General features: G+C 48.7%; 1 protein-coding gene across 1 annotated transcript in view; it reads right to left on the bottom strand.

The window, feature by feature from the left end:
- The window catches only part of LOC119950873 (disintegrin and metalloproteinase domain-containing protein 12), a 451211-nt gene that overhangs the window by 144644 nt on the left and 279429 nt on the right, over positions 1–27138 (bottom strand). The window contains 3 exon segments of the mRNA XM_038773759.1: position 1247; positions 2868–2933; positions 8004–8190. Of these exon segments, the coding sequence (XP_038629687.1) occupies position 1247; positions 2868–2933; positions 8004–8190 (254 nt within the window).

A 27138-nucleotide genomic window follows, 5' to 3' on the forward strand; every position in this document is an offset into this window, starting at 1 on the left:
TTTCCCTTGCCTTATCGAACATCCTCATCAACACTGACCCCAATATCCCAGAGAACTTTTTATAAAACTCCACTGGGTACCCATCCGGCCCCGGGGCTTTACCCGACTGCATGGCCTTCATACCCTCCACTATCTCTTCCAACCGATCAGGGCCCCCAGCCCTTCTACCAGCTCCCCATCCACCTTTGGGAAATTCAGCCCCTCCAAGAAGTACCTCATCCCCTCCGGCCCCGTAGGGAGTTCCGCCCTGTACTGCCTATTATAGAAATCCCTAAACGCCTCATTCACCCCTGCTAAATCTCCAACCAGGTTCCAATCTCCATTATTTACTTTCCCTATCTCCCTGGCTGCCTCCCTCTTTCTAAGCTGCTGTACAAGCATTCTGGTAGCCTTCTCCCCATGCTCATAGATCGCCCCGCCTCGCCTTTCTCAGCTGCTCCACCGGCCTCCCTGTGGTTAACCAGCCGAACTCGGCCTATAGCCTCCGCCGTTCCCTAAATAGCCCTGCCTCTGGGGTCTCCGCATACCTCCTATCGATCTGTAATATCACCTTTACTGGTCAGTCCATCTCTGCCCTGTCCACCTTCTCCCTATGATCCGTATTGAGATCAGCTCCCCTCTAACCACCGCCTTCAGTGCTTCTCAGACCACCATTGCTGAAGGTTCCCCCGTGTCGTTGACCTGCAGGTAGTTCTGAATACATTTCCTCAGCCGCTCGCACACCCCTTCGTCAGTCAAAAGTCCCACATCTAACCTCCATTGCGGGCGCTAACCTTTACTAACCTGCAGGTAACCCCAGTGCAGGGCATGGTCTGAGATTGTGATCGCCGAGTACCCCGTGTCCACCACCCCTGCCAGTAAGGCCCTGCACAAAATAAATCAATCAATCTAGGAGTACACTGTATGCACGTGTGAGTAGAAGGTGAACTCTTTCACTCTCAAATCTTCCCAAAATCTCCATGGATCCAACCCCCCCCCCCCCCCCCCCCCCCCCGGGCCCCATCTGCTCCAAGAACCTTTTAGTTCCTTTGCCATTGTTGGCACCCTGCCCATTTTCGAGCTTGACCGGTCCAAGTCAGGGTCAATAACTGTGCTGAAGTCCGCTCCCATGACCAAACTGTGCGAGTCCAGGTCAGGTATCTTCCCCAGCATCCTCCTTATAAACTCCATGTCTGAACTTCACCTTTTTCTTAAAAAGGAGGGACCTAATCTGGTTGAAGCCTGCTCTTCTCCTGGCCACCTCCACACTCAGGTCTTGGTAAACCCGCAGCATACTGTTGTCCCACGTACAGCTCCATGTCTGCTTGGCCCACTGTAGAATGTGCTCCTTATCCAAGCACCTGTGGAGTCTCACCGTCATTGTCCTCGGGAGATCTTCCATTCGTGGCTTGCTCGCGAGTGCTCTGTGAGCCCTGTCCACCTCCAAGGGCCGGGAGAATGCCCCATCCCCCAGCAGCTTCTCAAACTTGTCTGCAATGTATGCCCCAGCGCCCGCTCCTTCGGACCCCTCCGGGAGCCCAACGATTCTCAAGTTCTGTCAGGTCCTCCACCTTCTCCAGGAGCTTCTTCTGCTGGTCTCTCAGCATCCCACCTCCAACTCCAACCGCAGTTTGATGTTCCTCCTGCTCAGCCAGCGCCTTCCCTACTTTCTGGATCGCAAGATCTTGGGCGTCCAATCTAAGCTCCAGCCGCTCAATCGGCTTTTATCGGGTCCAAGCAGTCCCGTTTCTGCTTAGCAAAGCCTTCCTGAATAACTTGCATCAGCTGCTCCGTTGAGCTCCGCTGGGTCGACAAACCAGAGGTCCGGTCCTCCGCCATGCTGTCTCCTGCTGCAGCTTCAGCCCAAGCCTTCACTGTCTTTCTGTTTCTGTCTTTACGAGCATGATTGTGGGTAAAATGTGGAACTGTCAAAGCTGTCAACAAATTGTCAAGTTGTCAAAGAGCTGTAAAGCTGTCAAAGAACTATCAAATCTGTCAACAAACTGTCAAATCCACTAAAATTGTTAAAGCTATCAGTCGATTTATTTAACTGTACAAAAAGCACCTCGGCAAAGATACTCCATTTGGGAGACTTGTTGAGACAGAATAGTGTGCAGCTCACATTCCCAGTGGGGCGCTATGTGGATAGAGGGTCAGGACATACAAATGAGCCAGCACGAATTCTGACCGCTGGGTCCAGAGTTAGCGCTAAAGTATTAGAAATTAAAAATTAGATTCAACTCAGTGCTGGAGCCAAGAAATATGAGGCCCTCCGTTCTTAAAAGGATGCGCTAATTCTTTCCAGGTCGGAGGGCCCCTAATTCTAACCCAGTCTGCTCTCCGGCATGGAAATCAGAACTGTGAGCCATCATTTTTAAAGGTCATGTTTGTCTCCACTTGTTTCTGCACACACAACCCTGGAGAAAAAAATCTTGGCCAATATTTCTGAGACCACAATGTTCCTTTCCGGTCTAGTACATTCCCATGTTCCTACCATCTATTATATTGTAGTCTGGGACCAGGAATTATTATTCAGGTATTTTGGGGAAAATTATTCAATTAAAATAGTTATTAACTTAATTAGGACAGAATCCTACCACCACAAACGGCTGCGACTGGAGGACTTGAGAATCCCGCCCAAGGATTTTGGTTTCTGAGGGGTAACAGATCACTTGCGCTACTAATAGATCATATGAATATGAAAAAGGACATGAATAGCAAGTTATTAAAATAGCCCTTCAATTCACGCATGAAAAATATTTCCATAATTATCTATAGCTCCATAATTCATGTAAGATATTGCGAAGATAGCGCTCTTTTTCAGGAGCAGAACTAAAAATAGCAGAATTGGTTGAAAAATGGGTCTGAAATACTTTAAAATATTTTACCTCTCGATTGTCTGCTACTATAACCAGTTCGACATATTTAGTGGTCTTCGATATATCTCTCTTGCGCTGCAAAACAAGGTACAGCTAATAAGTTGTCAATTTTTTATAACTCTCAAAGTCTATTTATATACACCAGAAGTGAAGAGGTTGAAGAGGACATCACAAAGTTCCAAAGAGGATGATGCACCAACATTTCTATTAGCTCTCAATGTGCATGTGAACTACATTTGAATAATTCACCATTTTTAACTCCATGTAACTTCAAGTCAAGTCTTTTCCTGAACAGACAGCATTGTGTTTGCGAACCTTCCATTAAAACCTAACCGACATCCACTGTAATCAGTGATCAGTAAAGGTAGTATTAAATCCATCCAGGCAGTACCTTATTTATACTGGAATGTTCAGAGCTGTGCTCCCCAGGGGCAAGCTCAAATTTCTAGAGATAGTGGGTGGGAGTTTCTAGACTTTCCACAAATTAAATTAACTTGAGGTTGGTTTTTAAAATTTCTCAGGTCCCCAGAGGGTCTATGAAGTTGAGTACAACCTAATTTTCGGAGTAATAGTGCAATCTAATGTCAATGCTAAAAAGGTAAAGTTAAAATGCATCATTAAATTGCTGTGCTTTATTTAAGATTATAAAAAAAGATTTAGAACCGTAACGATATGAAAGTGACCTAATCTGGTATATTTTGTCGAAGGTGGGGTACAGATTGTTACTTACATAGAACATACAGTGCTGAAGGAGGCCATTCGGCCCTTCGAGTCTGCACCGACCCACTTAAACCCTCACTCCCACCCTATCCCGGTAACCCAATAAACCCTCCTACTAAGGTTACTAAGGGCAATTTGTCATGGCCAATTCACCTAACCTGCACATCTTTGGGCTGTGGGAGGAAACCGGAGCACCCGGAGGAAACACATGCAGACACGGGGAGAACGTGCAGACTCCGCACAGACAGCGACCCAGCGAGGAATCGAACCTGAGACCCTGGTGCTGTGAAGCCACAGTGCTATCCTCTTGTGCTACCGTGCTGCCCAATGGTCTCACCAAACTAATTTAAAAACAAATGGAGGTCATTTTCAAATTTGTTTTCAGCTGAAAAGCCAGCAGACAGCAATTTAAAATCTGATAGGAAGGTAACATCAGCTGGCCCATTAATGCATAAGGCTCACCTGATGAACCAAATGTTTGGCTTTTGTGGATGCCTCTGACACCTGTAACAGCTGACGCTTTAAACACTTTTGTCTGAGACAGCAGATGTTAGGGAAGGGTAAGTGAAATGCAGTGATCTCTCACTGAACTGCCTGGACTGCTCTTCAGCTTTCAGACAGGGATGACTGATGGGGGTCTTTGTTCGGGGTCTAATTGGGTTTCTGGTGGGGGTCTCCGCTGGATGGTTCTGATGGGGGTGACTGAAGGAGCTGGGGGGGGTTGGTGGGGAGGGGAGTTGGGTTACTCTCATGCATGCGCCCTGTGGGGACGTGACCTGTTATTCCAGGGAGGGTGGGGGGAGGATGCCCCTACTTGTCAGAGGAGGGGGATTGAGCCGCCCGCTCCAAATGGCGGCCCAGTACTGGAATTCTGATGGAATCCAGCGAGCTCTCCACAATGCATGAATTTCATAGAATCATAGAATCCCTACAGTGCAGAAGGAGGCCATTCGGCCCATCGAGTCTGCACCAACCATCCAAAAGAGCACCCTACCTGGGCCCAACACCGCCCCCCCCCTCCCCCAGGCTATCCCCATAACCCCATCTAACCTTTGGGCACAAGGGCAACGTAGCATATTCAATCCATCTAACCTTTGATCTCTGGGAGAAAACCGGAGCACCCGGACGAAAACCACGTAGACAATGGGAGAAAGTACAAATTCCACTCAGACGGTCACCCGAGGTCAGAATTGAACCCAGATCCCTGGCGCTGTGAGGCAGCAGTGCGACCAGTGTGCCGCCCAAGGGGAGGCCCATGGTAAAGCGGAGACTCACATCCTGGGACCCGCTCCTAGCGCCAGAGGAGACCAGTCCCTATTCTCCGCTGGCGGGAGCACTAAGGCTCCACAGTAGAGAATTCGGCCTACATCTTTGTTTTTCACCTTCAGCAGTCAGGACCCTTTGCTTTGGCACTCCCTTCAGAAACTATTCTTCATCTCTCATTCCACCTTAAGACACTCTTTATTATAACCCACCTGTTGACCAAGCTTTTATGTAACTATCTAAGCGCATCTTTGATGCTGGGTCAGTTTTGTCTCATTATGCTTCTGTGAAATGCTTTGAGACATTTTTCTACATTAAAGGTGCTAATATATAAAAGTGTAGGTTGCTGTTGATACATATTACACGTCTGAAATGTGTAGTTCTATGCAGATGCTCCTTTTTGTACATTTCTTCTATAGAGTAAAAACGAGTTGGAAATGAAACATTTTCCGCTTACATGGCAAAATCATTAATTGCTTTGGAGACACAGCAGCATTTTGTCGCCAGATGATAATGCTCGGGTGCCAAATGCTGGGAAATTGGACAATCTGCAGATTTAAAACATGTGGCCCTCATCAGGGTGTACGATGCCTACCACACATAGGGTTCAATTTGTCTTTAATCAGGAGGTCAAACTATTTTATGAACACTCCCAATAAAAAGCCTTGAATGTTGACATTCCCAGTATTCACCTGATATGTTCGTAATGTCAACATGGGAATCTCGCAATAGCAGGATGCTCAGAGCCCTTTACCTCTCTCTGGAAATATTCTCTCATTGCGCACAATATGTGAAAATTAGGCACACATTTGTAAAATTGGGGTTTTTATTGTTTGCAGGGCTTTCTTTTTTTCACATCTTCCTGTAATAATTATATTTAAATCGCATATTTGAATTTTTCTTTCCAGTAATGAGGCTGCTAAAAATGCACAAAGGATTGTTGTTGAATTACATGCTCTATTTTGCAACTCAACATTATTCTGGAGGCAGTTTCCCAATGACGAAGTTAAGAATATGGTAAGAGCCAAATAGACACATGTTTCTGGGCCTTGGTAGACAAGTGATAGTGTAAAGCCATGCATTTATAACTGTAATGGTATTCAGTAGTACTGAGTCTACTTGTGATAAATGTCCCAATTTAAATGTCAAGATTGCTTAGGAGATGTTTATTATCTTATAACCCCAACACAATTGGGACGCTGCCATCTGACTTTTCAGTTAAGCGCACAGACAGACAGTCAGTTAAATTACATGATTGGGCTCCAAATCCATCATGTTGTCACAGTAATGTCAAACATTTCAAAAGCAAAGGTAACAAACAAGAGATTTGCAATCTTATCTGATTTAAAACATATAATTGCTTTTGTTTCTTAGTAACTGATTTGTAAGAGGCGGTGAATAGCACAATTCAAGATTACTGGGGAGTTCTTTCAGTCTGTGGCTATTGCATTAACAACTATGCATTCATTTGCAGTATTCATCAGATAAAATGACTTCCATGGGTTTGTTTGAAAGCGGTGGCTACAAGGGAAAGGCAAGTTTTGAAACCATACTGCTCGATTTCCAGCGGCAGTTGGTAGCTCTCTTGTCTCTGAGTCAGATGATTATGGGTTCAGACTTCGCTCCTAGACTTAAGCAAGTAATCGTAATCTGGTTCGGCACTTCAGTCCATGGTATTCTGTCTCTCAGATATTAAACAGGTTCCATCTGTCTATTCATGTGGATATAAAAGATTCCAAGAATCCAAGATCCTATTTGAATTGAGCAAGGAATCATCCCAGTATCACCGCGCACTCATCCTGCTCCCAAACCAACATCATTAACTAATCCTTTAACTCATGCCCTGGTTAGAGTCTCGCTCTGCACAACCTCGCAGTTTCATTTTTTAATAATAATGATCTTTATTATTGTCATAAGTAGACTTGCATTAACACTGCAATGAAGTTACTGTGAAAAGCCCCAAGTCGCCCACTTCGGCGCCTGTGCGGGTACGCTGAGGGAGAATCAGAATGTCCAATTCACCTAACAAGCACGTCTTTCGGGACTTGTGGGAGGCAACCGGAGCACCCGGAGGAAACCCACATAGACACGGGGAGAACGTGCAGATTCCACACAGACAGTGATCCAAACAGGAATCGAACCCCGGACCCTGGAGCTGTGAAGTAATTGTGCTAACCACTGTGCTACCATGCCGCCTGCTTACAAAACAACAGCCGTCTACACTTCAAAAGTAAATCTTTGGTATGAAGTGCTTTGAGGTGACCAGGGAACATGAAAAGTATTAGACGAATGTGATTTTAAAAATTTATTTTCTACAACATGTGCTTCTTTTCATCAACTATTTTTACATGTAACTTATTTGAAATATGTGTTGAATATAACTGAGGACAACAAATTCTGCCTGACTAGCCCACACAGTCACTTTGATTCATAAGCCCATGCATGCTCCTTGCTTTAGCTAACATTGTCAGAGTTGAAAAAGATGTTCTAAAGCTTAATTCCCACCATGCGCCGGCTGTGAAATATTTAAGATGATTGAACGTCAAATACAATTTTATTTTATTAATTTTCATCCTTTTTGTATCTCCTGGCAATTGTCAACTTAGGGAAGTCTTCATTTTGCAACAGGTCAAGGGGAAATGGGTAATGGAATGCAATGTGGAATTGTAGATCAAATGTTTTCCTTGTGATGCTGAACAATGAACCCATGACATTGCAGATCACTGTCAGGCACAAAATGTTCTCCTCATCTACTGCTGCCTGCTGGCCTAAACAGCAACATGCTACAGTGCCCCATAACTTTCCAATGGTTAGTTCTGCATTTACTGGAAGAAGACCCTGAGCCTCTTATGCCTTTTAAAAATTGTGTTTATCCTCACATTTAAAAAAAATATTGCTTTGTATGAAAAGGAAAACATTCAACTCCAACCTTTCTATGTCTGGTCATATATTTTATAAGGGAAGATGGACCATTGCTAAGACTAATTGCCAGGATAAACAGTTAGGAATCTGTTAGGAATCTGAAGAGTAAGTGACAGCAGATTTATTGCAAAATAATTATATTAGGAAGTTCTTTTCAGAAAGCTCCTTAAAACACCATTGCTACTTGGCCACACATTGTATGCCATATTTTATTCCCTTAAACAAATATAATTAACCTACCCTCGTAGAAGACCTCTGCAGGGACTCGACAATGCTGTCCATAGTGGTATCTGATGTTCCGAAGTTATGTCCACAAGCACCCACATTTCCCTGAAGATTTTCTGCTCTGTAGATCAAGTGTGTGTTATCGGTAGCACCTTCAATGGGTTCTAATATGTAACTTCTATTTTCAAATGAAACAAATCCCCTATCAAAAAAACAGAGAAATCTGTTCAGAAGAGACAGTTGCCAATCATTCAACTTAAAATTTCCACACATAATTAAGTACCTTCATAGCATTAACTCACTCTATTTTGTAGCTTCCTCTGCTTCTAAAAGTTCTTTCCCCCAAGAACTCTCCCTTACTCTGATTCTGGCTTCTTGTTGCTCCCAACATTGATGATTGTGCTTCTATCAGGTAGGCCCCACCTCCCGCCACCCCCATCACCTTGTCCTCCTATAAGTCCTTCTTTAAAAAACATCTTGTAATCTTCCCTCCAAATACCTCCCTCTTTGTTTCGGCATCCAATTTTGCCTGATTAAGGTTCAATGAAGCATGAGGGACATTCATTTTCTGTTGAAGATTCCATAAAATGTAAGCTACTGTTGCTGTCATTTAAAGCTTTTGGACAGAAACCATGTGGAAAATTTATAGATTCAGTACTAAAAATCTAAATTTGTATCGCTTCTCGGCCTTTCGACTAAGCTCTAGCATCAGATCAAGCCCAGGATGAGGTGCAATGTCTTTTCTTGTCAGCTTGGATCTTGTATGTCTCGCTTGTGGAGACCACGAATTGGCTTCAACTTGAATCTGATATGGTTTTTGGAGTAAGCAATGAGATGGATTAAGGAATTGTCTTGTCCAATCAGCTTTGTAACTTTAAGGATGGGATAAAAAAACATTAAATATTAAAATAATTAAATTATGTCTATGAAAGCATTACCAGGAACTCATGGATTCCCTTAAAATTATCAGACAATATATTTGTTCCTCATTTTTTGGTTGCGTGCGTCAACTGAAAAAACGCAATGGGCGGGATTCTCCGTTTCTGAGACTTTGGCCGGGATCTCTGACCCGGTGCCGGGTCGGAGAATCCCGGGGGGGGGTGCAGGAATCGCGCCCCGCCGCTGGCTTCCCCATTCTCCGGCGCCATTTTTCGAGCGCCTGCGGGATCGCCGCCACGCCAGTCGGGGGCCGTTGACAGTGCCACCCCCCCAACTCCCACGATTCTCTGGGCCCCGATGGGCTGAGTGGCCGACGAGTTTGGCTGAGTCCCGCCGGCGTGGATTACTCACCTCCCACATGGTGGGACCTGGAAGTTGAGTGTGCGGGGGCCATCCTGGAAGGAGGGCAGGGGTGGCCCCCACGGTGGCCTGACCCGCGATTGGGGCTACTGTTCAGCGGGCGGACTGGTTCTGTGGGGGCCTACTTTACTCCGCGCGGTGGAGGGAACCCCCGCACATGCGCAGAAAAACGTCGGGCATTCCGCGCATGCGCGGACTCGCATGGGCCGTTGCGCGCCGGCTGGAGCTGCGGGGACCACTCCGGTGCAAACCTAGCCCCCTAGAAAAGGGAGAATTCCTCACTTTCGGGGGCTGTTGACGCCTGTGTCGCTGGCAGCGGTTTTGACACCAGCGTGGGGACATAGCCCCATTATTAGAGAATCCCGCCCTAAAAGTTGATGCCGACGCAGAATTCTATGACTTTCACGACAGCAAAAAGGGTGTCAAACCTGGATCGATTAAGCAACTGTGGAGGGTCTAGCACCGGCACCGTGGAACAATTGATTCCAATGAATCACAGGTCAGTGATTGACACTCGGGTGGCTGACAAACTGCAGTCACACATACACATTACAAAACCCACACACACTCATCTCAGCCAACAAGATAGCACTGGTTGTGCTGGAGCACGACCACCCCTAGGCAGGATGGCTGACACCCATATGACCTGTGGCCCTAAGTTCACAGCGGCTGTCAACGGCGTGCGCAGCTGCATGGCTGCCTTGCTGGCTGCGGCAATGGTGTCCCGTGCCCGTCCACCCCGACCCCATAGCACACCCCTGGCCACCCCCCACTACTCGCCCTGGCAGAAGCACCCCAGCCAACGGTACAACTGTCAGCAAACTATGGCGATGTTGGACACTTTCCATACCCCTTCTCTCTCCCTCAGCAGCCACGGCGGCGGTTTTGCGATTTTTAAAAGCACAAGTGAACCGCACTGTCGTGATCTCGGCCCATCGGGAGCAGAGTATCGCGGAGGCCCTGGAGAATTCTGGGTAAGGCCTCCTAATGACATGCAAACGGTGTTTACTGTACGTGCGTTCCAGACCGCATTGACGCCGCTGTCGAGGTGACGGAGAATTGTGATTTATCATCAAATCGGTGCCCGCTGCAATTTTAGCGTCGGAACCTATTCTCTACCCAATCACTTTTTGCGATTTCGGCGTCAGCCAACGGAGGGAGAATCCTGCCCAGCAAGTTAGCAGTTGTTTTTTTAACCTTATTATCAGTAGGGCAAGAAAAAACTATGTTCAGTACTTAATATTTGTTAAGTGGTGCCTGAAATGTTTGCCACAGCACTTTCTAATTTCGTAGCAATTTATCCTTAGTGAGAACCCAATTAAATTCAATAAATCAACAAATTTCAGGAAACCATAAAGCATAAAAGAGCTTTTGTATTTTCCAACTATTTGAGAGCTTGAATTGATTTGGTGTAATGCACCATGGTCAGCAGTGAAGAAACTGCCAACATAAACTGTCTGCTTGTATTTCATGTGTCAGGACTTTCCGATACTCGTCACAAGTTAACATTGGTTCAAATTTCACATCGCCATGAAACCTTCCTTTGATTTCTCATGATGCATAGCTCAAATATTCTCCACCATGACATGACCCCACAGAGAGATTTTTCTTTGTATGTAGTAGCAATCTAATGATTTTTACTGTACAGAGTTTATATTTGGATAGCAGAAACTAAATGGGAATTAACAGATGAGACAGATTCTTTCCCAGCCTTTTGCATGCAATTTTGTTGAGCAACATGCTACTAGGGTGATTAAAAAGCAATGCCGATAAAATGACACGTGAAACCTGCATTTGTCCTGCAGATGTTATGAGAGCATTTCTGAAATTTCCTTTTCACGCAATCATTTTGTCATTGACAGTGAGGTGTGTTAAACTGATGGAATCCTTGGGCGCAATTCTCATATTCGCGACGTCACAGGCACGAACCGCGATTGGAGAATTGGGCGTCCGGCCAAAACCGAGGTCTGTGCCCAGCGCCGATTCGGGTGCCATATCCAGTCCCTCGCTGGTGGCAATAACGAGGTTTGCAACCTGTGCTGGTGGCGCCATGCGTTTAAATGTGACTAGTGGATTTGACACCAGGGCTTATGCATTCCTAGCTGCTGACACTGCCGAGTGCTGCCTGTGTCCTTTAAATGCTCAGGTCTGTGGTCATCTGGGTGCCCACCCAGGCCGCCCCTCTGGACACCCTCATACCCCAGCTGTGCCATCCAAGGGCCAAGCTCAATCAGGTGCCCACCAGGTGTTGGCACTCCTCAGATGTGCTGCCCCATTTCACAGAAAGCAGGGCATCAGCAGAGCTCAACCCAACCAGTGGACATCTGCACTGCGGCCTTTGGAACATGCCCGCGTTCTCTGCCCCTCTTAGGGCAGAAGCCTCACTCGTGACCCCCATCCCACCGGATCACCAGCTGTCTTCTCCTGGTGAGACTGGCAGCGCTGACTGCCTCTTCCCGCACCTCCCAGGCGTTCAGGAGGGCAGGTTTGAGTCTGCAACCATTGCTGGGGTAGAGGGCGTCCCTCCGCTCCTCACTGGCACGAAGCTGTGGTTCCACTTCGGACTCCTGACCTCAGGGGACGGGACAGGTCTTCTCTGAGCCACCTTGGTGGCTGCAGTGAGTGTGCGGATACTCCAGCTGGCAGGCTCTTTAATACTAACGCCGGCTCCAGCTGTTAGAACACCCGCTGGGCCAGGAATTGCTCGGATTCGCACCAGCAGAGTGCTGGTCAATTTGCATGTCCTGACACGCTTACCGAATAGCACCTCCAACGGCAATGCGATTTGTATGTAATTCGGTCCCAGCATCAACAGGGTTTGCGATTCACCCCAAACATTTTCAAGTTCATTTGTGGCGGGCTTTACAGGGAGTCTGCCGCTGGCTCTGCCGGTGAGCTCCCCACCACTGTGCAATGCCACTTAGACATTGTTTTGGGCCCTGGGGAGTTTCTCACCAGTGTAGCCCACACTTGGAATTTTTTCTAGCACCGGGGAGCTGAACTCAGAGATCGGGCAGCCATTTTGAAAGGGTGGCCGTATCCGTATCTCTAAGTGAGCTTGTCCCCCCCCCCCCCCCCCCCCCCCTCAGCAATATGCCACTCCAGCGATGCATTTTGGACTATATCACTACATTGCATCATGTGTTGCTTCGACTCTCTGGAAGCCAGTGCAAGAGCTAAATTTTCAAGTGAAACATGTAAAACCCGAGTGCTGATATCTCTCTGATTATTGTATCGATGGGGCTGATCACAGTATCTTCTTCGCTCATAATGGCACGGTGTTCCCCATTGTACATCTTCTTCTCTCTGTCCAGGAGGGCAGGGAATGAGTGCTGTGGATTTTTCACAATCATTCACTGGGTGTCACTTTGGAATTGCCTAATATCAGTGTACTGTTGAACAAAACTGATCTTGTTTTTCTCCCCTCTCCCCGGTATGGCAAAGCAATTCTGTCCAGTGACCCAGATGAGAACTGACAAAAAAATGAAAATTCATGGCCAGTATTTGTGGGGAGAACAGTCCAGATTTCTGGCTTGTTCTCTTCTGAAAACGAAGAGAGGAACAATAAGTAATGCAGTCCAAAAAGGAGGGGAAGGAGAAACAAAAACAGGGAAACACAAAAAGGAAGTATCTGTTTAATGTTTGTTGAATGAAGTAACAAATAACCTAAGTAATGGTTCAAAAAAAATTAAATACATTAAAGGAACAAATAATACTTGAAAAGCCAACACCATGGAAAAGAATGAGCAATGGAAGAGATTGGAAACGTGGAAAAACTAGACAGCAGGATTTAAATTGAAACGGAAGGTGCCTCCACTGATTTCCCCCCTCTGTTTGCACGTTAGCACAGTGGCTAGCACTGTCGCTTCACAGCGCGGGGGCTCGGGTTCGATTCCCGGCTTGGTTTATGTCTGCGTGGGTTTCCTCTGGGTGCTTCGGTTTCCTCCCACAAGTCCCGAAAGACATGCTTGTTAGGTGAATTGGACATTCTAAATTGTCCCTCGGAATGTGGCGCCAGGGGCTTTTCACAGTAACTTCATTGCAGTGTTAATGTAAGCCCGCTTGTGACACTAATAAAGATTATTATTATACTGGTCTTTTTTTCCCTCCTGTTTTCTTTTTTCTTATTTATATGTTTGATCATCTCTCATCTTTCGAAAAATAAATTTAGGGTACCCAATTATTTTTTCCAATTAAGGGGCAATTTAGCGTGGCCAATCCACCTCACCTGCACATTTTTGGGTTGTGGGGGTGAAACCCATGGGGAGAATGTGTGCACTCCACATGGACAGTAACCTTGGACCGAGAACGAACCAGGTCCTCGACGCCGTGAGGCAGCAGTGCTAACTACTGCCCCACCGTGTCGCCTGTTCATCTCTTATCTTAGCTCTGAAGGACACACACTTGAAATGCTGACTGTTTTCTCTCTGAAGGCGTAGACTCTTCTGCCACGCATTTCCAGCATTTCCTGTTTTTGCTTCAGATTTCCAGCAATTGTAGTTTTGCTTTTCACTGAGTACTGACTAGACTCAAGCAATGAGATGAACCTAAGGCTTCATTCAGATTTACAAAAGAACGCAACATTTTTGGATACTTTTCTTCCGGTAGTGAATGCTGATGACATCATCGAGAGATTGCCGGGGAGCAGAAGCAGAAGAGAAGCACGAGAGATGCTGAATAATGACTGTATTCCTCTTCAATGTTCATTCTGCTCACTCACTCTGTTAAACCCATCTTCTTAGACACTTCCATCGTCCACCTCATGGCACATTTGAAATGACAATGCTCAACTGGATAACTGCTATCTTTTTTCTGTAAAGATGTGGGGAAATGACTGGCATAATTCAAACCTTTAGATTTTAGTTATTATCGAAGAAGAATTGATCTTTGCACCACACATAAAGACACTGGGGTAAATTCTCTTTATTGTTTGGGTTGTGATCTGACATTGCAGATCTCCAGTCTATTCTCCTGGATTTCCTTCTATCAAAATCAATGGGACAGTAATCATGCAGATTCACAATGGATAATTGCTGATGGATCATTGTTCAGGCAGTGAGGAAGAAAAATGACACCACTGTCAACATATTCTTTCTCAACGTAATAATCACTTCTCCATACAAAACAACCAGAATAGTCCTTCTCTCCAATATGCTTTCCAAAACCTTTTTGAATATTAAAATCACTTTGTGTTTCCTTTCTCTTGCATCCTGGCCCCGACACCAACTTACCTTCCTTGCAAGGGCTCAACTGGACGGAGATCCCGTAATCGGCTTCCACTGGATACATGTCACCTCAGGGTACCGCTGCCCAATGTCATGGATGTCAGATCACACTTTTTGCTCCCAGCAGCGGGACCTCTCCTGCAGCATTCTCCGTCGGAAGGATCTTCCACTTCACCGGTAGTTCGCTCACGCTCTCGTATCTCCTGATGGTGTGGGGCTGGGGCTGCCAGGATGGAGGAGCCCACTGCCGCGTCAGGAAACTGGTCTGGCGGGACGGAGAATCCCATCCCTCATCTTTTAATGAAAATTCAGCCTACTGTTTCAGATTGATGATCTTTTATCGGTTCTGACCAGAAACCTTAGGTCTGTTTCTCCTTGGAGTTATGAAACCTGGTTGACTACTTGTTTTCACAAGAGCTGATCTTGAGTTATCAGGATCATGAGGCTGTTGGTGAGCTTTAGCTCATTTGCTACTTTGGTATTTATGCAACAGCACTATTTTGACCTCCGTTTCAGTACTATAATTATACTTGTGTAAAAGTTCAATGGCCTGATGTTCAATCACAGGAGTCACAGGCAGGCCCATGCTGGAGCTGTGGATCCAGAGTCATGAGGTCATTAAAAAACTTGGAGGATCGCTCAGTCAAAAGGTAATGGTCAGATCCCTATGAAACCTTGTACTTTGGTGAATAGCTGAAAAACTGATGAGAAATCAGAGGAAATTCCAGACAGCGGTGATATACTTTTCACTTGGCTCCAGGAAAAATGAATGAACCGTCAAGATTTCATAAAATGAAGGAGCTCTAGAGGGGGAAGTAAAAAGTAGAACTAAGTTTATAGCATAAGTCTTTGTACGTTATGAGGCACAATTCTTCCAAATAATGACTAAGGGCACGATCTTCCAGCTACACTTCTTTGGAAAAACAGCTCAACCCAACCTCGATAGACGTTGCAAGGGGAATCCCGCCCACAATGCGCTGAATTATTTTTTAGCAAATCTGCATATTAGAGTGAAGCAGCAAGCCTTACGTTGTAAAATCCTGTTACCTGTTCCATCAGTTCATTGCAGGTTGATCATAATACTGGTGACTTTCAATAACTTAACTCATTAAACTGATAGTCAATACCATGTTCATTTAATAAACCATTCTCTCATGGTATAAAGACTATTAAATATAAATGTGTTGCCAAAATGATTACAAAGGTGGCTTGGATGACTGAAATAACCACTGTGTTGTGCCCGGTGCGGATCGGGGCGTGCCGGTTGAATAACGGGAAAGGCCAAAATCGGGATTTCTGCCGGGCACGAACCATTTTGCAATTCACCCAGCCCGCTCCCGCCGGTTAGTTCTGGATCTCGCCCAGAAATGGAGAGAATATCATTAACCCTCATTTGCATCATTTCAATCTCATTAGCGAGATTGAAGTCAAATGCAGCGTCCTCTTGGGAAATACCCGACTCCACAACGGGAAGTCACATGGGCATCATTTATATTCCTTTTTAAAAACGTGAAGCTGGTGCAATGGCTTCTGAGGGGGACTGAGGAGGTGAGTAGCCATTTCCATTTTCGGGCATGCAGCTCAAGGGCACCGGAGCTGTTGTCCCAGTGCTCACGGGGTTGCGGATCCCCTCAGGGGCGTGGGCTTGGTCAGGGGGCTGAAGCATTCTGGGTTGGTGTCCGCCCCTGGGCCAGCGGGACGAGGAGCTTTGTGTCTTTGAGGCCCTCAAGCCATCTTTAAATATTGTGGAGACCCATAACAGGGGCAAACATAGCTACAGCCTGTCTGCCCTACCAAACACTTCCAGGACAGAGCCCTGTTGTGGCTTCTACCCTGAAAGTCAATTTCACCCCCTTTAAATGTGAGCAGCTTCTAGCTTCACAGCTGAAGGCTTTTTCAAAAAGGAATTAACCTTTTTAGCTGTGATAGCACTTCACTCTCCTCAACTTTCAAGTGCCTCCTCGAGAGCACATGTGCCATGTCTCAGAGGATGATTAGAACACAGTATGTCAAGGAAACATTGATGCCTGTACAGTGTGCCTCTACTCCAGGAGCATCAGCACCATAGAAACAGCTTCCAACAATCAAACACTTAAGAGCAGGGCTTCACCAGTGTGAGTCTTCTCGCGATTAAGGGTAAGTGTGTGGATGAGTGGAGGGCACCTGAGTACGGACCCCCTAAAGTTCCCGGCAGTCTGTGGTCGAGGGACTCCTGATATGGCTGGGAGTGATATGGGAGAGATATGGCTGTGTAGAACAAGGTCTGTCAGCACAACTGACTCGCTGGATGGCACTCTGAGAAAAGGCAGGACATGGAAGGCGGGGTGGGGAGCTTGGGGTATTTGAGGTTCCCAGGGTGGAAGCCCAAACTGATTGTCCTTCTCCAATTCATTTCAGATCAAATAATGTTTGCTGGTGTCGATCCCGCAGAGGCTGCCTCGCGTTGCTGGTCATAGCCAATGAGGGCAAACATGAAGAAGGAAGCTGGCTGGAGGTGGCACCGCATGTGCAGGGGGGCCAACGCACAACCTGAAGACCCGACCACCCACCAGGCTAAAGAAGGACCCGGAAGGGGACGCCAGCGACTGCTAAGGTGTACAGGCGTCGTTGGTCATTCAATGAGCTGACGGACACCATGTGCCGCATAAGACTAGGTCTCAGCAGAGCGACAGTGTGGCACCTGTGCCACATCCTCGTGGACTTGGCACCCCGTGGAGGTAGAGGACATCCACTCCCGGTGACCATGAACGTCACTGCAGCCCTCAACGTTCACGATATCGGGTCATTCCAGTGCTCGAGCAGAAACCTGTTACAATTTACAGTGCACAGGTGCATCCGGGAGGTGAGGGATGCTCTGTATGCCCGGGCATCCAACTATATCACCTTCAACCTGGACCAAGCCCAGCAAGATTCCTGAGCTGCAGGATTCTCTGCCATCGCCGGGATACTCTAGGTCCAACAGGCGATCGATCGCACGCATATCGTCCTGCAAGCACAGGGGCATATGCGAGTGCCCGATATTGATAGGAAAGGGTTTTACTCACTGAATGTTCCGATCATGTGCGACCACCACCTCCGTGTCACACACATGTGTGCCCGGTATCCAGGGAGCATGCATGGCAGCTACATCTTGGGAAACTCAGAGATCTCTGGTATCTTCGAGAACCACCCCAGGATGACCGGTTCGCTCGTGGGGGACAAGGAATACTCATTGAGGCCATGGCTGATGACACCAGTGCGGAGGCCTGAGACCAAGCGGAGACCTGTTATAATGAGGCTCACGTTACCACCTATGCTGTTATTGTGATGTGCATCTGACTGCTGAAAATGCGGTTCCGATGCCTGGCCCCCTCTGGTGGTGCACTGAAGCCGGGTCTCCCACTTTGAGGTGGTCTGCTGTGCTATCCACAACCTGGCACAGCAGCAGGACAACATGTTGGAGGAGGAGGGACATGCGGGCACATCTTAGGAGGAGGCAGATCAGGAGGGGATGATGAGCCCAAAGAGGAGCCGGAGGATGGGAGTGACAGTAAGGGTCCTTCATGCCAGTGAGTTCTAGGAGGTCCTCACTGTCTCCAGATTTTCAAAGGACGAGGCTGCATCCATCAGCTCAACACCCCCTCGTACACCTCATTCCCATCCAATCCCATTTCCCTCCTTCCTCCATACCTCTCCCCATTTCCCTCCTTTCTTCCAATCTCCCCAATTCTCTACTTCCCCCCCTCCCCCCGGACAAATTCCTCACCCTCATCACACCGCGCCCCCTCCCAACCATGCTGTTCCCCTCTCCAAGGATCCGTGTAACACCACTCCAGGCTGATTGGCCTGGTTTGGCACTGTCAACGGATCATTACATAAGGCAGGAGAGTGACGATAGATCACTGTGAGGAAATCGCTGATGCTCCTCAGTTTGCAAATGTATGAGTCTTTCTAATGACAGCACGCTCACACCCATCCTCTGAACGGGGGTCTGCATCAGGGGCTTTTGATGTTAGATCACTGTACACCGGGAGGGGGCGGGGGGGGGGGAGCGGAGAGCAACAGGGGGTGTGCATGAAGGCAAGCCCGCTGTGAAGGTGAATGTATCAGGTGTGACATGTTTTAATGGTGAACATTTTACATTTCCATTCCTCTAGCCACAGATAGTGAACGCCCCCATGCCCACTCAGTGCTCCTCACTCTTCTTCATCTTTCGTGGTCTGCTGCTATTTCTAGATGTGTCCGCAGGATGCACATGAGTTGGAGGAGGCCTGCTGCTTTTCACGTCCTATGGCCTTGGAAGCACTGGGTGATGTTCTCTGGACGGCCTGGAGCCGGAGGGCCCTGTTCTGTCCGCTGCTCTTGAGATGTGCTGGTGTCAGGAGGGGAGATTCGGAAGAGGTGAAGACCACCATTGTTTCCATGGTGACAGGCCCTGGGTTGGCCTCCAGCGCCTCCTCCTCCCTGGCTGTGCCCGTAGGGACCTGGGGGTTTAATGGGATGGAGGGGGCAGCTGGAGTGAGCTCCAGAAGCCTCTGAGTCATCTGGGTCTGCCGCTCCCAGAAGCTTCCCATCGTCTGCACCATGGTGTTCACATCCTCATCGACAATCCTCAGTGACTGGGTTATGTTCTGCAGTACCTCGGCAATGTCCACCTGTGTCTGGGACACGTCCCTCATCGACCGGGACATGATGTTGAGACCCTCAGCCATGGTAGTCACAGACTGAGACATGCCTGGAGCTCCAGGTTTCCCACTGCAGTCCCCACCCTCGCAGTGTTGGCGTCTGAACCACACATTGTTGCCACCATCTCCTTCATCTGAAGCCTTTGAGACTTCCCCAATCGGCTTTGCACTCACTGGAATGTCACTGACATCCCCTTCTGAATGTCATGGCTGCAACCTATCATCTCCAGCAACTCTGGGAGAACCTTGTCCAGAGGCTCGGCATCTGACTGGGACCCAATTGAGTCCTGGGATCCAGCCGACCTCCGACTCCTGTCTCCCCTGGATGTTCCTTCTTCAACCTGATGTGCATCAGCAACTGTGTGGTGCCCACCAGATTGTGACCCTGAAGCCTGTCCACTAATATCACCCACAGAGATGTGTGCCTCTGCACTGGTGCAAGGTGGGGGTGATAGATGTGACAGCTCAATAGTGCTCTCCTTGGAGCTCTCCATCAAGGTGGTCTCTTGGGTGGTGGGGGGAACCTCTTCGGTTGGCACAGCTTCATCAGATGCAGATCCTGCGAGACAATAGACATGAGGTGAGTGAGAGAGACGGATCCTGTTGTCTGACATGAACAACTCACTTGTGAGAGGTCATCTGATTTAAGGGATAGTGGATTCTCACCTCTGTGGCGCAGGCAAACCTCACTTTCTGTGAGTGTTCACTCCTTGGACAACACAGCGATTTCCAGGAATCCACCCCCGTCTTGGTCCTTTTGCGCTAATTATGGGCAACCTACTCCATGGACAAAGAGAGGGCACTGTGAGCCACATGCTTGATGGGTCAGGGGGGTCTATAGTCGGTGTCAAATGTGGGCATTGCAACTAGACATGAAAGGATTGTGCTGGGGGTTCTGAGGAACAAGCACGAAGATTGGAATTGGGAATGGTGCGAGGTGTCAGCCAGTTTTTGTGTCAGGGTTGGAAATTTGATGGGTGGAAGGTAGAACTGATGCCAGGAGAGAGGTGGTAACTTACCTGTGCAGCTCAGTGGAAGTCATTGGTCTTCTGCTGACATTTGACAGTGGTCCCTCTGGTCCTGCTGCCCGCACTGACAGCCGCTGCCTCTGCCTCCCAGGTGGCATTGCTAACCCTGCTGCTGGTCCTCTGATCCCCTCGGGGAAATAGGGTGGCGTCCCTCTTATCCACAGCATTGAGAAACCTGGCTAGGTTGGCATTGCCAAAGTGAGGACCAGGTCTGTGCACTGCCATTCTTGTGTGTTGACTGGAAGTGAATGGTGAGGGAGCATTTAAAAGAAGCTCCTTCTTGTTAGTGGTGAGACGTTGAGGCAAATCAGGTGGCGAGAGAGCTTGTAATGTCGAGAATCTCGTGGGGGCTCAATTTTGGAACTAAGTGCTGTTGAGAACAAGCCATCATCTCACCGACACGGACGCCGAGAAACATCCTGCCAAACGCACACAAAATTACACTTCCAAATTTTTCTGTTAAATCGGGTCCATTAACTACCAGTGTGAGCTGTAGTAGTGAAAATCGCTGGCTTTTAAAGCAGACCAAGCAGGCCAGCAGCACGGTTCGATTCCCGTACCAGCCTCCCCAAACAGGAGCCGGAATGTGGCGACTAGGGGCTTTTCACAGTAACTTCATTGAAGCCTACTCGTGACCATAAAGCGATTTTCATTTTTCAATTTTTCATTGTAGGCAAAATTAGAATGGCAATGTCCATCCTGGCAATATATTCTGGGTAGTCTTTGTGAAGCCAGTGTTAATCCATTTATTAATCGGACGCAATGATACGACTTCTATTTGATCAGCACAAAATTGGTATAATTGGATCAGTACAAACTTGGTGTCAGCTGAGTTGAAAGCCCTTCTCTCATAGCTGGCCTCACAAAGCTTGGACTTTGCAGCAAGTGCAGCTCAATCCAGCATGATGCAAAGTCACTTTCCCAAATCAGTGCACAGGACATCCTGGCAAATCTGAAAATTTGTTCCTAACTCTTGTCACTATATTCTGCCACACCTGCCTGGAGGGAAAATGCACACACAGTGTACACATCCCGTTAATGAATCAAACAAATCCCACAAAGGGTCTGAGTGTTTCATCAGAGCATCAGGATCCATCTCCTACATGTTGGACCACTCAGCTTTACATTCATTTTTTTGAATGTCACAGACAAATATGATGCAAAACAGATTAGTTTGGGAAACTATAAAAAATTATTTGATCTTGAACAGGTCGGTACAGTAAAACAAGGTATTTCCGTGCAGTAGGTCTTTTGCACATGTTTTTTGAATAATGTTATTTATATTTCAGTGGAATGTACCAGTCAGTAAAAAATACAGCAGGGGTTGATTCTGAATAGTACAAAATTGTTTTCTTTTATTTCAAAAATAGCAAATTACAAGTGTATTTTATTGATAAAGCCTCACAGGTCACAAACGATGGTAAGGGACGGACTTTCGCTTCTGAGGCAGGTCGCTCAAGTGGGGAAATTTCCCGACTTGGCAGACCTGCCTTGGCTTAAAGATTTGATTTTCCCTCCAGGCAGGTGTGGCAGAATCGAATCAGATCCATCGACCCCAGAAGCAGATCCAAGGTGGCATCAGGATGGTTAAGGTCGAAGTGGGCTGTTTAGAAGGACCATCTCGGTTGTCTAGGACTTTGTCAAGTTGTTTCCAGAGCTGTCAGGCCCTCTGGCCCTCAACACTCACAAACTCTCACCTTCCCATGGCCCTCGTGCCATCTCTATGCCAACACATGGCCCACCCAATCCTATGCTCTCTCATACCTCAAGTCACTTCCATGCAAATTTATTTCCCCACCCTCCTCCATGTCCCTCATACCCAAATGCCACCTCCATAACCACGCACGCAGTATCAACCATGGACAGATTTCAGGTGACATTTGGAAATGGCAAAAATGATTCTCACAATCTAATACGGCTCTCACACCTAAACATTTGCTCGCGAAAATAACTGCAATTTATGAAATGCATTCAAACTTTAAATCTCCTCAAGTGGTTAATCTCTTATAAAAACAAACACAGTTCTGTTCAGACCCTCATATCAAAGAAAACTTATCATTTAATAGGCTCTTTAAACTGTTAATCAAACTGATAACTCAGAACCTGCTGCTGTGATCAATGTATATTTCGAAACTCAGCCAATCATTCATAATGGCATAATATTCGCCCTTGGGGAAATATTAAGAACAATTCAATTGAAACTGCATGACCTGCTGATTCTTTTTGTAACTTATACCAAATGAGCTGCTAATCTAAGCAGTCCAGCAGAGATTTTGTTTCAACTATCACTGATTTCAGCCTGTTATTTTCATGTTTAAAGGGTGGGGGGATGTAAAAATCTTTAATTATGACACTAAAAACAGACCTTTTCCATCCTTCACGATTGTTTACGTCTACTGCATTAATTTGTGATTCTCACACAATGGGTAAAGGGCTAATTGAACCATCACAATGGGTTCTGTTTGACTTCAGCATTAAATGGACCAGGGGCGGAATTCTCCGCTCCCGCGCGGCATCGGGAAGGCCATCGTGAACTCGGCCGAGTTTCACGACAGCCTCGGAGGCCGTTCCTCGCACCCTATTCACTCCCCCCAGGGGGCTTGCGTCAAGGCGGCGCGCCGAGAATGACGCGACGGAGGCGCCTAAGTGACATCAGCCGCGCATGCGCAGGTTGGACGGCTCCAACCCGCGCATGCGCGGCTGACGTCACAACGGCTGCCGGCTCCAACCCGCGCATGCGCGGTTGCCATCTTCCCCTCCGCTGCCCCGTAAGACATGGCGGCTTGATCTTGCGGGGTGGCGGAGGGGAAAGAGTGCATCGCTTGGAGACGCCGGCCTGATGATCGGGTGGCACCGATTGCGGGCCAGTCCCCTCCCGAGCACGGCCGTGGTGCTCACTCCCCTCTCCGCCCCCCACAAGCCACAAACGAAGATTTGGTGCCATGTTCACGACGGCAGCGACCAAGTGTGGTTGCCGCTGGCGTGAATAGGTCGGGAACGTCAGGCCGCTCGGCCCATCTGGGCCGGAGTATTCGGCGGTCGCCGTGAAAAACGGCGAGCGACGATTCTGTGAGCGGTGGGAGAATCGCGGGGGGTGCCAGGGCTGCGTGTCGTGAGTCGCCCGGCCCTCCCGCGATTCTCCCACCCGGTGTGGGGAGCGGAGAATTCCGCCCCATGAGTTTTGTTCTGCGATTCAAACTCCTGCTCGAACCAAACTCCACACCAATCCATTCCACAGGCTCCAAATTTTACTCCAAGTACATGAATACCATGGCAAAATTCTTTGGGCGGAATTCTCCGCTCCCGCGCGGAATCGGGAAGCCCGTCGTGAACTCGGCCGAGATTCACGACGGCCTCGGAGGCCACTCCTCGCACCTTATTCACCCCCACCCGGGGGGCTTAGAGCGGCGCTCCGTAACTCTCGGCCACCACATGCCGAGAATGACGCGATGGCGGCGCCTAAGTGACGTCAGCTGCGCATGCGCAGGTTGGCAGGCTCCAACCCGCGCATGCGCGGCTGACGTCACGACGGCTGACGGCTCCAACCCGCGCATGCGCGGTTCCTGTCTTCTCCTCCACTGCCCCGCCAGGGGGGCGTGTCGTGAGTTGCCCGGCCCTCCCGCGATTCTCCCACCTGGCGTGGGGAGCGGAGAATCGCGCCCTTTATTTGGGAGACTAAGGGCTGGATTCTCCGATTTTTTTTAGCAAACATTTTATTGAGGTATTTTTGGTTTTACAACAACAAAATAAACAATGTACATGAATTTATAAACATGGTGCAAAAGCCGTCTTCCTACCTTACATATCCCACCTTTATTCACCCCTACTCTAAACTGAGCTTACCCCCCCTTCTGCTGATGTTTAATTTTCTGCAAAGAATGATTGCCACCTTCATGCGAACCCTAACATTGACCCCCTCGAGGTGAACTTGATTTTCTCCAAACAGAGAAAGCTAGCCTTGTCCGATAGCCAGGTCTCCGACTCCTGGGGCTTTGAGTCCCTCCAAGCTAATAGTATCCATCTCCAGGCTACCAGGGAAGTGAAGGCGAGAACGTCTGCCTCTTTCACCTCCTGGATTCACGGATCTTCCGACACCCCGTAAATCGCTACCTCTGCACTCGGTGCCACCCTTGTTTTCAACACTACTCAATGCGTCCACCCATAGACCATCTTCCATCTCTCCTCCCAACCCCTCTTCCCACTTGCGCATCAGCTCCTCCGTCTGCATCTCCTCTGACCCCCATGAGTTCCTTATAGATGTCCAAGACCTTCCCTTCTCCCACCCACACTCTGGAAACTACCCTATCCTGTATTCCCCTTGGTGGTAGGAGAGGGAAGATTGAAACCTGCCTCCGTAGGAAGTCCCACACCTGCAGGTACCTAAATTAATTTCCCCTCACCAATCCAAATTTCTCCTCCAGCTCCCTCAGGCTAGGAATGCTCCCCTCTCTATATATCCCTCAACCTCTCAATCCAACTCTCTGCAATCCCCAAAGCCCCCCAGCCATCCTTTCCGGGGCAAACCGGCGATTATTACAGATTAGAGACCAGACCGATGCTCCCTCCATTCCCACATGCTTCCTCCATTGCCCCCAGCTCTCGGGGCCGCCATCACCATGGGGCTGGTGGAGTACCGTGCCGGCGGGAATGGCAGAGGCGCCGTTAGCAACGCCCCCAAGCTGGTGCCCTTGCATGAGGCCGCTTCCACACGCTCCCATGCTGAGCCTCCCCCCACCACCCACTTCCTAATCATGGCTATATTTGCCGCCCAATAGTAATTACTGAAGTTTGGCAGCGCCAGCCCGCCGTCTCCCCGGCTCCACTCAAGCATCCCCTATATTACTCGCGGGGTCTTGCCCGCCCAAACAAAGCCAGTGATCACTTTGTTGACCCGTTTAAAAAAGGACTGCGGAATAAAGATGGGGAGACACTGAAACACAAATAGGAATCTCGGGAGGACCGTCATCTTCACCGTCTGCACACACCCAGCTATGACAAAGGAAGCGCGTCCCACCTCCGAATATCGTCCTTCATTTGGTCCACTAGCCGGGCCAGATTTAGTTTGTGCAGCTGTTCCCATTCCCGTGCCACTTGGCTGCCTAGGTACCGAAAGCTTCCCCCTACCACTCTAAATGGCAGCTCCCCCAGTCGCCTCTCCTGTCCCCTCGCCGGGACTGCAAACATCTCACTTTTCCCCATATTTAGTTGTTATACCCTGAAAACCGGCCAGATTCCCCCAGAATCCTCATGATTTCTTCCATCCCCTCTGCTGGGTCCGATACATACAGGAGCAGGTCGTCTGCGTAAAGCGAGACTCTGTGTTCCACTCCTCCCCCGGACCAGCCCCTTGAAACTCAATGCAATTGCCAACGGTTCTATGGCTAACGCGAACAACAGTGGGGAGAGGGTAAATCCCTGTCTCATCCACCGATGCAGCCTAAAATAGTCTGATGTTGTCCTATTCGTCCGTACGCTCACCACAGAAGCCTGATACAGCCACCTGACCCAGTCAATAAAGCCCCGCCCAAATCCGAACCGTCCCAGTACCTCCCACAGATATCCCCATTCTACTCAATCAAAAGCCTTCTCTGCGTCCATTGCGACCACCACCTCCACCTCCCTACCTTCCGGGGGCATCATGATCACGTTTAACAACCTTCTTACATTGGCCACCAACTGCCTTTTCTTAACAAACCCTGTCTGGTCGTCCCCAATAACGTCAGGCACACAGTCCTCAATTCCAGAGGACGAAATTTCGGCCAGCAGTTCGGGCGTCCACAATCAATAGGGATATCGGCCTATAGGACCCACACAGCTCCGGGTTCTTGTCCCGCTTCAAGATCAGCAAAATCATGGCCTGTGACATCGCCGGGGGAAGCACCGCACGCTTCCTTGACTCATTGAATGTCCTCATCAACAGCGGCCCCAATATCCCAGAGAACTTTTTATTGAACTCCACTGGGCACCCGTCCGGCCCCGGGGCCTTACCTGACTGGATTCTCCGATTTTGAGGCTATGTCCGGAGCATGTGTATTACAACCAAAACTTCGGCGCCGCCCCCACGCTGGTGCTCCGTACATTGTGGGGCTAGCAGCCGTGCCATGTAAAGTCACGGCTTTACCTGCAGATCCGGATGGAGAATTTCCGGGTCCGTGGCTGCGCATGCGGACAGCGACGACCTGCAGCGGTCGCGCCATACAACATTGCTCCGGCCGTGCACGGACCTGGCCTGCCAGATAGTTTCCCCCTGTAACCCCCCTCGCCATCCGGACCACCCCCCACCAGTCCCCCCAGCCCATGCCGAAACCCCCTGGTCCAGCGGAATGGCTGTGGCGGTGCTAGACACAGACTGCAGCCGCCATGCAAGGTCCCTGAAAACTGTGAACACACGTGTCCCACGCCGTCGGGAAGTCGGCAAATCAGATGATATCCTGAGGCCGTCGCAGCGGCATGCAACGTACTCAGCGAAGGGACTGTTTTTGAGGGGGGGGATATCTGGAAAACAACGGCAATAGGAGAATCCAGCCCTAAGTGTTGATGCCGGGAGGGAATTTCATGTGGTTTGCGTTACAGTTGGGGAGAGCTATTTCTGGAGAAATTCAGGACATGCTAATGGGCCAGCATTCTGCTGGTACGAATTCTGAGCAATTCCCAGCTCAGCGGGTGTTCCAATTGCTGGGGGTCAGAGTTAGCGCCAAACAGCCTGTCAGCTGAAGCTGTTTTTAAGCGCTCCACTTACCACATACTCATTTCAGCCACCAAGATGGCTCAGAGAAGACCTGCCCACCCACCGTGGTCAGGAGTCCAAGATGGACTCGCAGTGAGGAGCAGAGGGCCGCAGACTCGAGCCTGCCCTCCTGAACAATGCCTAGGAGGTGGTGGCAGAGGCACTGAGCACTGCCAGTCTCACCAGGAGGCAGCTGGTGATCCGGAG

The sequence above is a fragment of the Scyliorhinus canicula genome, chromosome 16 (genome assembly GCF_902713615.1).
Source record: "Scyliorhinus canicula chromosome 16, sScyCan1.1, whole genome shotgun sequence".
Lineage (NCBI taxonomy): Eukaryota > Metazoa > Chordata > Chondrichthyes > Carcharhiniformes > Scyliorhinidae > Scyliorhinus > Scyliorhinus canicula.